We start from the raw sequence: 12,273 nt of genomic DNA on the forward strand, positions 1-12,273 counted from the left end.
AACATCAGAGCTGCCAAACTGAATTTGTTCCGCTGAAGGGCACCAAAGAGCATTCCCTTGCAAAGCAGCATTCCCACCCTCCAAGCTGCCGACTTCAAAAAATTGTAGATACTCCCTAAGAATCTACTGGGCTCCTAACCACACTGCACACAATTTCTTCTGTAAGTTACTTTTACTCTAAAGCAAACCCCTTTAGTCGTATAGGGTGCTTGCTCCCTTGCTCTGTTCTGCCGAGTTGGTGTCATTAACACGTGTTCTGGAAGCCCACGAAAATACATTCCCCAGACGTGATCCAATAGTTTCATGCCTGTAAAGTTTATTCCCAAGCTTTTCCCATCTGGAATCTAAACTGATTCTTAAAGTATATCTGACTCTCCTTTGTTCTCTGACTTTAACTCCTATGCTTAGATTGGAAACACAGTGGTGAAGTTGAACTAAAGATCAAACTGGTCGATGTGTGGAGAGACTTGGTGTGAGGGACCACTTGTCTCCACTTCGGGAGGAGCACCATGTATAGACAGCTCAAACCAGTTCTACCTACAGAGAGAAGTGGTAAGACTGGTTTCAAATCTTTTGACTATGAAATCTACCTAATGATCTCAAGGGTATGGACAGAAGATTGCCCCCGCGTGCCTCCCTACTGTGTCCATAAGATGGCCCCAAGAGTTCTTATTTACTTATTTGAACTCGCCATTACTAACCATTAAGGGCCTTTCTTCTTCTTCATTGTCATCATAAGAAGCATAGAAATAGCTGCTGGGCCATTCCTCGGGGTCTTCAGAGATCTCTGCAGGTGATGACATCTGTGCCCAGACTATAAGAAAAACATGGAGCAGGGCAGTTACTTAATGGTGCTGGTCCAGCCCAGGGAGAGAAGTAAAACTAACTGTTAATAATCAAGGTTGGAACCATCAATGGTCCAAGAACAGTATCTTTATACAATAAAACCTCTCACTAGCCTGTACTAGTTTAGAATTTCTGATATTTCAGAAAGGGCCCAGAATGTCATATACCCTTTTTACTTTTTAGGATGGTTTCAGGTTGGAGTTGATGGGATAGTTATTAAAAATAGTAAGTTAAATAATGTTCCAGGGAATATTTACCCTTTCTTTTTTTAAATGATTTTATTTATTTACTTATTCATGAGAGACAGATTGAGAGAGAGGCAGAGCCACAGGCAGAGGGAGAAGCAGGCTCCTCTCAGGGAGCCCGATGCGGGACTCGATCCTGGGACCCCGGGATCACGCCCCAAGCTGAAGGCAGCGCTAAACCACTGAGCTATCCAGGTGCCCCTATTTACCCTTTCTTAAAGAAAATAATTCCTTCCCCAAAATTTTTTCAAGGGCATTTTTATTACTCAAATAGCACTTAGCACATTCTACCAGATAATATTACTTTGACTTGTCTTAACTCTCTTATTAGGCAGAGACCATGTGTTATGCTTTGTATGTCCTCTAAGAGCCTAATGCATAACAGGTGCTTAATTCATAAAATATATTGAATTGATAGAGATTAAGCAGTCTAACATAAGCACAGAATTAACAGACTCTCATCTTGGCCACACTAAGCTATTCGGGTATCTCCAAAAGTCATGTCAACTTTCCCTGACTTGGTTTCCTCATCTGTCAAATGAAGACATTGGTACTAGGCTCTCTCCTGACTGCTCAGGAGGCCACAGCATAGGTGACCCGAGGGAAGTGGATTTCAGCTGAACAAGATTGTCATTACTTGTTTCTCTTCCACTAGTAGAGAAGTATGGACCGTCCTAAGTATCGAGTATCAGGCATCTGTTGAGCATTTCTGGTACGCATTTCTCTAGGAAAGTCTGTGCTGTTTACCCGGAGCTGTTTAGGTGCTTCTACAGCACCTCGCACTTCTCTGTTATAACACTTACCATATTTAATTTTAATCGCTTGTTGAATTATCCTTCTACCCTCCTGGCTTCATATGGATGGCAGCTGAGTGTATCTTAATTACACTGTATGCCCAAAGCTTTGCACAATTCCAGGCACACAGGCCATGATATATTTGCTGACTTAAACAACTTGTTTGAAATCAGCTTAAATGAGATAATTTGCAAAAGAAAAACAAATATTCCAGCTGTAAATGACTCTTCTCTATGCATTACAGCTATGGTATATGTGTTTTATTCACCTCTGTACTAGGTAGAAGGAGTTCCCACACTTGAGCATGCATCAGAAAGAATCACTTGGAAAACATGTGAAATCACAAATGGCTGGGTCTCACTCCCAGAGGTTTTTGTTTTTGTTTTAAGATTTTTCATTTGTTCGTTTGAGAGAAAGAGCACATGAGCAGGGGGTAGGGGCAGAGGGAAAAGCAGACTCCCCACTGAGTGGTGAGCCCACTGCAGGGCTCGATCCCAGAATCCTGGCATCATGACCTGAGCCAAAGGCAGATGCTCAACTGACTGAGCCACCCAGGTGTCCTCCTCCCCGAGTTTCTGACTCAGAAGGTCTGGGGCAGACACAGAGAATCTGCCTTCATTAAAAGTTCCCATGTGATGCTGATGCTACTCGCCCAGGTACTGCTTTGACAACCAGCCATCTGCAGTACCCACCAGAATATCTTGCATCAGGGAAATACAAATCAAAACCACAAGGAGATACCACCTCACCCCAGTGAGAATGGGGAAAATTAACAAGGTAGGAAACCACAAATGTTGGAGAGGATGTGGAGAAAGGGGAACCCTCTTGCACTGTTGGTGGGAATGTGAACTGGAGCAGCCACTCTGGAAAACTGTGTGGAGGTTCCTCAAAGAGTTAAAAATAGATCTGCCCTATGACCCAGCAATTGCATTGCTGGGGACTTACCCCAAAGATACAGATGCAATGAAATGCCGGGACACCTGCACCCCAATGTTTATAGCAGCAATGTCCACAATAGCCAAACTGTGGAAGGAGCCTCGTTGTCCATCGAAAGATGAATGGATAAAGAAGATGTGGTTTATGTATACAATGGAATATTCCTCAGCCATCAGAAACGACAAATACCCACCATTTGCTTCGATGTGGATGGAACTGGAGGGTATTATGCTGAGTGAAATAAGTCCATCGGAAAAGGACAAACATTATATAGTCTCATTCATTTGGGGAATATAAAAAATAGTGAAAGGGAATAAAGGGGAAAGGAGAAAAAATGAGTGGGAAATATCAGAAAGGGAGACAGAACATGAGAGACTCCTAACTCTGGGAAATGAACTAGGGGTGGTGGAAGGGGAAGTGGGCGGGGGGATGGGGTGACTGAGTGACAGGCACTGAGGGGGGCTCTTGACGGGATGAGCAGTGGGTGTTATTCTATATGTTGGCAAATTAAACACCAATAAAAAATAAATTTATTAAAAAAATAAAAATAAAAAAATAAAAAATAAAAATTTAAAAAAAGAATATCTTGCAGATGGAAAACAAAAGAGCCTTATAAAAATGGGTTAACTCTGTTTTCTTTATATGAAGGTAATAGACAGGTAGATTTTCCAAGTTAACAGTGGGAGAAAACAATGTGCACAGCCACGAGTCTCACGTCCCTAGGACCATTATGCATACCTGTATTGGCTTCAGCCTGAACCGATGCAATTGCCTCCCGGACCTCCACCATAGTGCCACTGTGTTCTGATTCAGTTTCCTCGGCACCCATAAAAGATCCGTGCTGCCTCCTGAAACAGTAAATGTGTAAAAAATAAGTGAGCTTTTATCCAGTTTAAGAATAACAAAAAATTAAAAATGGCATTTTTCCACTGATTACCATGGTTAAGAACATGCTCTGAGAATCATTCAAACAGAGCTGATTTCCCCCTTAAGTCTGTAGAATGATAGTTCATGATATAACAAAAGCTTAAATTCTAGGATCCAAGCCAGCAAGGTCTCTTTTTAATATGCAAGGAGAAAATTACTGCCTTCTGGACCCACAGCAGGTATATTGTTTAAAATTCCTATTGTGTGCTGTATTATATACTTGAAATTTGCTAAGAGGTAGATCTTAAGTGTTCTCACCACACACAACACACACAAAAGGATGGTTGGGATTAATAACTCACAATGCATACATAGATCAAATCAAGTTTTACTCTTTAAATATCTACAAATTTGGGGATGCCTGGGTAGCTCAGTGGTTGAGCGTCTGCCTTCAGCTCAAGACGTGATCCCGGGATCCGGGATCGAGTGCCATATCAGGCTGCTTGCAGAAAACCTGCTTCTTCCTCTGCCTGTGTCTCTGCCTCTCTCTCTCTCTCTCTGTGTATCTCTCATGAATAAATAAACATCTTTAAAAACAAATAAATATCTATAAATTTTAAGTGTCAACTGTAATTCCATACAGTTGGAAAAATGTAAACAAAAAAATCCCATAAAAAGAGGAATTTATTGGTTCATGCAGCAGAGTCTAAGGACTAATGCTGAATACATACAGATCCAGGTGCTTAAGTGACATCATCAGGAATCTATTTCAGCATTGCTTTTCCACTGTGTTCGTTCCCGTTCCCTGCTGCCCTCTTTCCCCCAGTCACGTGTTTAAGGAGAAGTTGCCCTAGTAAACCTAAGATCATAGGCTTAATAGAACTTTTAATTTCAAAGGAAAAAAATATTGGAAAAAAAAAACTTATGGGAGCTATTCCTTCCCAATAGCTCCCATAAAAGTTCTGGCGATGGCCATCACGGCCTCCGTTGGTCTCCCATCTCCATCCCTGAACTAGGAGGATATCCATACCTCCTCTCTGATTGTCATCTGAGCCATATGGGCTGAACAGAACAGAGGAGGTTCAAGGGAAAGTCAGAAAAATATTTTAAAAATCCCTGCTGCTTGCCATATGATCTTTTAACCTCAGTGTATTAGGTGAGGTGTATATAAATGATACTGAAATTTTAATTTGATTAATACTGTTGGGTTGTGTCATCTACTATAAAGTCAATTACTATAGGAAATCTAAAGACTTTCTTTCCATAATATATCACAAAAGATTGAGTATTGTGACTCTGGAAGATAAAGACTTCCACTGGGACTTTTAAATGATTTTCCTAAAGCCCCAGATGAACCAGCATTTTGATCTTGATTTTTAGCTACCTCTAAAAGATAATATGCAACAAAGAGAAAAAGAGTATTTTTATTATATTTTAAATTTTATAAAAGATTATATTTATCTATTTCAGAGAGAAAGTGAGCATGAGCTGAGGGGACGAGCAGAGGAAGAGGGAGAGAGAGAGGGAGAAGCAGACTCTCCACTAAGCAGGGGGCCCGACTCAGGGCTCGATCCCAGGACCCTGGGATCATGACCTGAGCCAAAGGCAGACATTTAACTGACTGAACCAGCCAGACATCCCTTTATTTAAAAAAAAAATTTAAAGAATATTTTGGGGTCACCTGGGTGACTCAGTTGGTTAAGTATCCAACTCTTGATTCTGGCTCAGGTCACGACCTCAGTGTCATGAGATTGAGCCCCGTGCCGCTCACCACAGAGTTAGCTTAAGACTTTCTCCTTCTTTCACCCTATCCCTCCCCTTTCCCTCTCTCCCTCCCTCCCTCTCAGAAAAAAAAAATTTAATTATTTTTAATAAACCATTCAATGATCCTTGTATCATGCAGATGATACTGTATGGTGAATTTCTGTGCAAAAAGGCTTTGGAATCAGTGTGGAGATTCTTTCTGCATATATGCACGTGTTCTATGGGCAGCTCTGCCTTTTAGGATTCCTAGAGGCAAATATGAAGACATCTCCAAACCAGCAGCAGTGCTACTATTTAGGACTGCTACCTTCCTCAAAGACTTCATGGTTGTATGCAGGCCCAGTTCCCTCCCCAGACCCATACCTCCTCTCTGATCCATACACAGAAAGAGAAGCCAAGTTGCCAGCCAGCTGTCTCCATCTAGGGACTATGGAGCTGTGGGCCAGCAGTGCCTGCCAGTCCTTCATCATTCTTACAACTCTCTTTCTCCAATCAGATTGAAGGTGACCAAAAATATTTTGAAGAGAAAACCAGGAGTGCAGCCACTTTTCACCTACACACCACTCCCCCTCAGAATATACCGAGAACAAAGCATTTGTAGTCATGCTTAAAAATTAGCCCAAACTCTCATATTATTTTTAACATCAAGGAGAACAATGGGATAACTGTTGAGGACTGTCAGGCTCCAAGTGTAAGGATAGAGCTGAGAAGATGATGTGTTTAAGGAATTTGATGAGTAATTGCTAAAAGGGAGGGTAGTTTCTGTCTCTGAAATACTTGATCATGACACTGTCTCCTGTACATACAAAACCCAGAAGATTGCAGGAGTGATATTTCTTCGAGAATAATCACTTACTCATCATTCCGCTGAGAAGAAAGCTGATCCTGTTCCATTAAGGGATTATGCTGCTTTCGTTTTTTAACTGTGGATTAAAACAAAGCTTATGGAAGCATCATTGAGAAGCCACACTTCTCCCTTGGAAACTAATGTCCTTCACACATGCAAGTGCCCCCCCACACACACACACACATACACACCATTCCCATGAGAGTTAACCTTCAAACGCGTGAGGTAACCAGAGGAAAGGCTGGTCTGGATTTAAAATATGGAAAAGGACTGAAGTATGTAATATTTTATCCAGAAATTCAAGTTTATAACTATAAACATCATCATTCCAACACTACCAAGCAGTGACGCCTTGAGGTCTTTGGTAGAGTTGACTCCTGAGAAGGGTTCAGAATTAATTTAATGCAGTTCGTTTGCTATAGTACTTTGCAACTGCTTCTCAAGCACCAGAGTTCACTTTCTAGTGTAAAGTTCATTCTCCAAAAGAGTTTAAACAACCCCCTGAATATTGACTTTCTACTAATTAGTTTAACAAACCCTTTCGTTATAGTCTAAAGTAAATATCAGCCCCATTCCCTGTACCAACTATCACAAAACCTAAGTCAATGATCTGTCACTGTACTTATTCTGAAATTACCTGTCATAAGTTCCTGTTGCTTCAACAAAATACTTCTTATTTCTTTTAACCATGTCATCTTCACATCTACGTTCGGAGCCTAAGGATGTTTGAAAGGAGGGAGAGGGAGACATGTTTCCTTTGAAAAAGAACCCTTTCTAATGAAACAAATATAACTATATACATCAAGCATGATCCACATCCTAAACCACTATATTCAAACTGTACCATTTTGCTTCTGAAATCTTCTAAGAAGCAAGTTAAGTAGCTATCAGTGAGATGACGTAAGAGTCAAAACCAAAAAAAAACAAAAAAACAAAAAAAAAGTCAAAACCATTTTGAACCCTTAAAAAACAATGCTCAGAGAAAAACTGAAACATAACCTAACTTCGTTTTCCTTTGTAGGAGGGTCCTTTTATTTATGTATTTATTTAATTTGGTGGGTCCTTTTTAAAACTATAAATGCTTTTATGTTTAATTTCGGGAAAATAAAACAAGTTCTGTTTCGGAAAAGACAATCTGCTATAATCTTGATAACTTACAAGTTTGTAGAAGGATAGCAAGAAGTCCTACATCTAAATCAAGCCAAGAAAATATATTTTTATGGATTCTAATCACCTAATGCAGAATTACAACAAAGAAAAAACACAGAGTACTCTGGACGTTCACATTGTCACAAGTCATGATACAAATACAAATTTTCTCATTCCTCTCCTCTTCTCTGAAACAGGTTGGGCCCTTATAGCACATCAAGTCAGAGCTTTAAGCATATTCTCATTTTGATCTTTTTCATAAGATTAAGTGTGCTGTTAAGCCTATCTTTCAGAGACAATGATCAAATGTGAACTGTCACATCCCTGTGTCTCACAATCAGAATGCTAAGTGCAAGAGGCACTCAGAACCATTATAAACCTGTAACTCCAGAAACTTGATGGGGACAGAGATGCGCCTGGCATGTTCTTGGCTACTAGCTAGAGTTGGTAAGTATCCTGGTGTGGTTGTAAAAACCCAAAGCCCTAGAAAGCCCCAGCGGCACATCTCAAGTTAGAGAAACCACGTACAACTGAAAACTGAATACCTGTGTCACAAAGAATATTAAATAATATTTAAGTGACCTGCAGGAAAGGAGTGAGAACTTTTATAATAATGTAACCAAAATTATGCATGTTTGCAAAACTTAGACTTTCGTGTCTTAATGCACATTACGGTTTCTAAAATAATATTTCAATGGCAGGGACAGCTAGGTGGCTCAGTGGTTGAGCATCTGCCTTTGGCTCAGGGCGTGATCCTGGAGACCCGGGATCGAGTCCTGCATCGGGCTCCCTGCATGGAGCCTGCTTCTCCCTCTGCCTATGTCTCTGCCTCTCTCTGTGTGTTTCTCATGGATAAATAAATAAAATCTTTTAAAAAAATATTTCAATGACCAACCTGGACAATATAAACTTCTTCCTTGCCAGCATACCAGATTTCAAATTTGCGATTATCTCCTTTTACATATTCGGTGATGCCAACTTCATCCATCTGTAATAGGTCAAAATTTTCATGAGCATTTTATTTGGAATATGCAATTACATTAAATCCACCCCTGTCATATTCTAAGTGAGCCAGAATTTCTCACTTGGCAAAATGCACATTTTAGATTCAAAGAATATGAAATTATAAATATAATCACAGACCTATTTAACTGTTTTCACTGAACCATGCACTTACAGTATAAGTTACATGCTCCATTCCAGTGATTGAAACATATGTTACGAATCTGAACATCCAGCTACTCCCCCTAAGATTGAATCCTGTTATAAATTAACTGCACGCTATTAAAACAAATTATCATGTCAGACACAGGACTAAAAGTAATTAGACACCAATAAAAAAGCGCATACAAAATTGAGTTAAATCACTGCTTTTAAAAATCATTTGTCAGATAAGTTTATCTTAGAGATCATTACTTATCTCTATAGAAGTTTTATAAGTGAGAAACATCCAATTTATGGGGTGGAGAGGAAACCAGCGGGGTACACAAGGCTCCCCTCTATTTCCACCAACCTCTCAGCTTCCCTAGAAAACAGATGATCTGACATAGGAGAGTGAGATGTTCTTGAAGCCAGTGAAATTTTTATATGCGATATCCCCTCCTTACCACGATTTTTCTTTTCCATATGATTATGCAGAACACAAACTCTTCCATTTGTGCTGTGCTGCTCATAGCTTGGTTAATTCCATTTTGAGCAATTTCCCTCCCTCAAACACACATTCTCTTTCAGTCCTCTCCTGCCTTGTCTTTTTGTTCAATTCCAGTCTAATTATCTAAAGGAATATCTCACTCTCTGTTCCATTTACAAGTCCCCCAAACGGCCCTAACTAGGGCCGATAAGCATGACAAGTACTGCTAGTGAGATCACATATCAAGGGAAAGAAAAGGGATTGTGCTCAGAAATGAAATGAGATCTATACTCACAAGAATCTGACACCTACCCTGCATGTAGTCAGCAGTGACTTCCAGAATCTCCAAAAATATCTTCATATTCCTACTCAACCGCTCTAGCTAAACCTACTTTTGCTCAAGCATCAGGATTTAAGATAAATAATAATCTCATGTTCAATCTCTATTTCAACTGCATTTCAACACACACTTTTCCTTCAATAGCGTAAGCTGGATGGCGTGTGGAGCTCGAGTCTGAGAGGCCTGGGAACTCCATCTCTGCCTATTAGGAGCTCTGTGTTCTGGTGCAAAGTGTTTAACCTTTTTGAACTGCATTTTTTTCAACTGTAAAATGGGAAGAATATCTACTTCACAGAGTTGATTAAAGGACTAAATAGCTTGCATTAAATGCCTAGATCATATAATGAGTTTTTTCTAAGTATATGAGTTTGTTTTCTAAACTTTCCACAAAACAGTTTTGTGATTTTTTTTTCATTGCATACATATAGCACATCATTATGGATTAAATGAACTTTTATGAGTTACCCTGGAAACCTAACCATGATGTCTATCAGACAATATTGTCCTGAGTTCCAAGCAATTCACACTTAGTTCTACTGGAATACAATCCATTTGTATTTTGTGGATGTATACATTTTCTCAAATAACAAATGATAAGGGTTTTATTGAAAAGCTTTTAAACATTATTAAATGTTACTATTCAATGAAATGTTTACTATATCATGAAAATCAGTTTTTAAAAAATATATATTTTATTTATTTATTCATGAAAGACACAAAGAGAGAGAGAGGCAGAGACACAGGCAGAGGGAGAAGCAGGCTCCATGCAGGGACCCCGATGCAGGACTCGATCCCGGGACCCCAGGATCATGCCCTGGGCCGAAGGCAGGTGCTAAACTGCTGAGCCACCCAGGGATCCCCCTGAAATTCAGTTTTAGACTCTAGAGGCAGTTGAAGGTCTAACTATATGAGTATAGTTATGTAATATAGTATATAATACATATTATATATAAGAAAATAACAAGGCTGATTCTATAGTCATATCCTAATGGTGGCCTCTGCCACATTTCACATTTTCATTCATATTTGTGGTAGTTATGAGTCTCAATGTGTCAAGGGTTGAGGACTCTAACTTTCAGTCTAATTTTTTGTCATCAAGGTAGTGTAAAGATGTCAAATGCCTTGTTAAAAGTCACCTGGTGACTCAACAACTCTGGGATTGTGATCAACAACTACCAATGTGAAGACTTTTATTTATATCTCTGGAATAGAGTCTACTTCCTTCTTGGGTCAGTATCATTTTAAAAATTGATCTTGAATCACACCAACAAAAAACATAGCTAAAGAAACTAAAGTGCTATGAAGCAGTTAGAAGCAAGATACTGGGTATAAACCAGAAATGTGGCTATATCTTAAAAACAGTTTCAGAGACAAGAATAGAAAGAAAAAAGAGGATTATATCAGCATATGATTTATGAAAATTGAACTAGACGTGCACACAGAACATGAATATACATTTAACAAAAACATACAAACTGAAGGATATACATCAAGTAAATTAGAATGGTTGTTACAGGGGTAGAGAGGAAATTAAGTGTGGAGAATAATGAAGGAAGGAAGGAATAAAAGAAGGAACAAATGAAACACAAAGCATTCCAGCATGGCACAGTCATTAAGGGCATGGACTCTGGAACCATCTGCCTTGGTTTGGATCTGTGCTGCAGAGCATACTAGCTACATGCTCTTAGACAAATTACACACTTCTCTGGAACTTGGCTTTCCCATCTTCAAAATGGGGTTAATAATAGTTCCTACTTCATATAAGGTTGCTATGCGGGTTAAATGAGTTGACATTGCTATTTATAAACCTAGGACAGTTTCTAGCAAACAGTTAAGCACTATATATATGTTTATTAAGTAAAAAAAAAATGATAATGCATGAACTGAGGAATGTGAAGAACTCAAATTTCTGCATCTGACTGTGACCTTCGGGCCTTTCCTTTGCATAGAAGTGGCTGACTTAAAATATAGCACGCAATCATCAGGCCATGGGATTCTAGCCTCATAGGATGAAGTCAAGACAACAGTCCAGTAAAAGTGACAGGGAAGTGGCTCAGCGGTGGAAAGCATTCCGCATCCATCCTCTCGACCAAGGAGAAGACTCTGAAACCAGTAACCCCAATGCTCATGTCACACACTGGCTAGTATTGCTAGCCATGATTTAATCCTGGAATCTCACAGTAGGAAAGCAAGAGGGTCAGCAGAGTGAGGCTCAGGAAATAGCCAAATTTCCATCTTTCTCTGTCAGCAGGATCACCATTTTCCTGGTACCCTTGGTCTAAATCTTTGCAGGCATCACTGAATAATCTTTTTATTTAAAATGCTAGGCATGGGGCACCTGGGTAGCTCAGTCGGTTAAGCATCTGCCTTTGGCTCAGGTCATAATCTCAGGGTCCTGGGATCGAGTCCTGCATCAGGCTCCCTGCTCAGTAGGGGGGGGTCTGCTTTGCCCCCCTCCCTCTGCTCTGCCCCTCACTCATGCTCTCTCTCTCAAATAAATAAATCTTTTTTTTTAATGCTAGGCATTATTGGGAAACCAAAGGAAAAAAATCAGACTGATTTTTGTTCCTTCAAATGTCAGGTATTGTTTCTTTCCTGTGTCTAATAAGTCACCAAGCCTGTCTGCCTACCTTCCACAGAAATGTTTCTTGCATCTATCCTACCGTTGCCACAGTAACCATTATAGTTTGAATTCTCATGACTTGGTCCCATCATACCAGTCCCTCTTTACTCTAATGTACTTTAGAAGCATTCTGTTGCCCATTATTGTGACAAATTAAAGGTAAAAAAAAAAATCAATACACACCAGAGATACTACATCAGGTATTGACTAGGTCACTCCACAAATAAAAAG

The 12,273-nt window shown here is 39.7% G+C and overlaps 1 protein-coding gene across 1 annotated transcript in view; it reads right to left on the reverse strand.

Moving 5' to 3' along the window:
- The window catches only part of MCF2 (MCF.2 cell line derived transforming sequence), a 71,703-nt gene that overhangs the window by 10,887 nt on the left and 48,543 nt on the right, over positions 1 to 12,273 (reverse strand). The window contains exons 21-25 of the mRNA XM_041740302.1: positions 8,345 to 8,437; positions 6,938 to 7,016; positions 6,310 to 6,376; positions 3,561 to 3,670; positions 702 to 814 (exon numbers count right to left, since the gene is read on the reverse strand). Of these exons, the coding sequence (XP_041596236.1) occupies positions 702 to 814; positions 3,561 to 3,670; positions 6,310 to 6,376; positions 6,938 to 7,016; positions 8,345 to 8,437 (462 nt within the window). The remainder of the gene's footprint in view (positions 1 to 701; positions 815 to 3,560; positions 3,671 to 6,309; positions 6,377 to 6,937; positions 7,017 to 8,344; positions 8,438 to 12,273) is intronic.

This window comes from Vulpes lagopus, chromosome X, assembly GCF_018345385.1.
Source record: "Vulpes lagopus strain Blue_001 chromosome X, ASM1834538v1, whole genome shotgun sequence".
NCBI lineage: Eukaryota > Metazoa > Chordata > Mammalia > Carnivora > Canidae > Vulpes > Vulpes lagopus.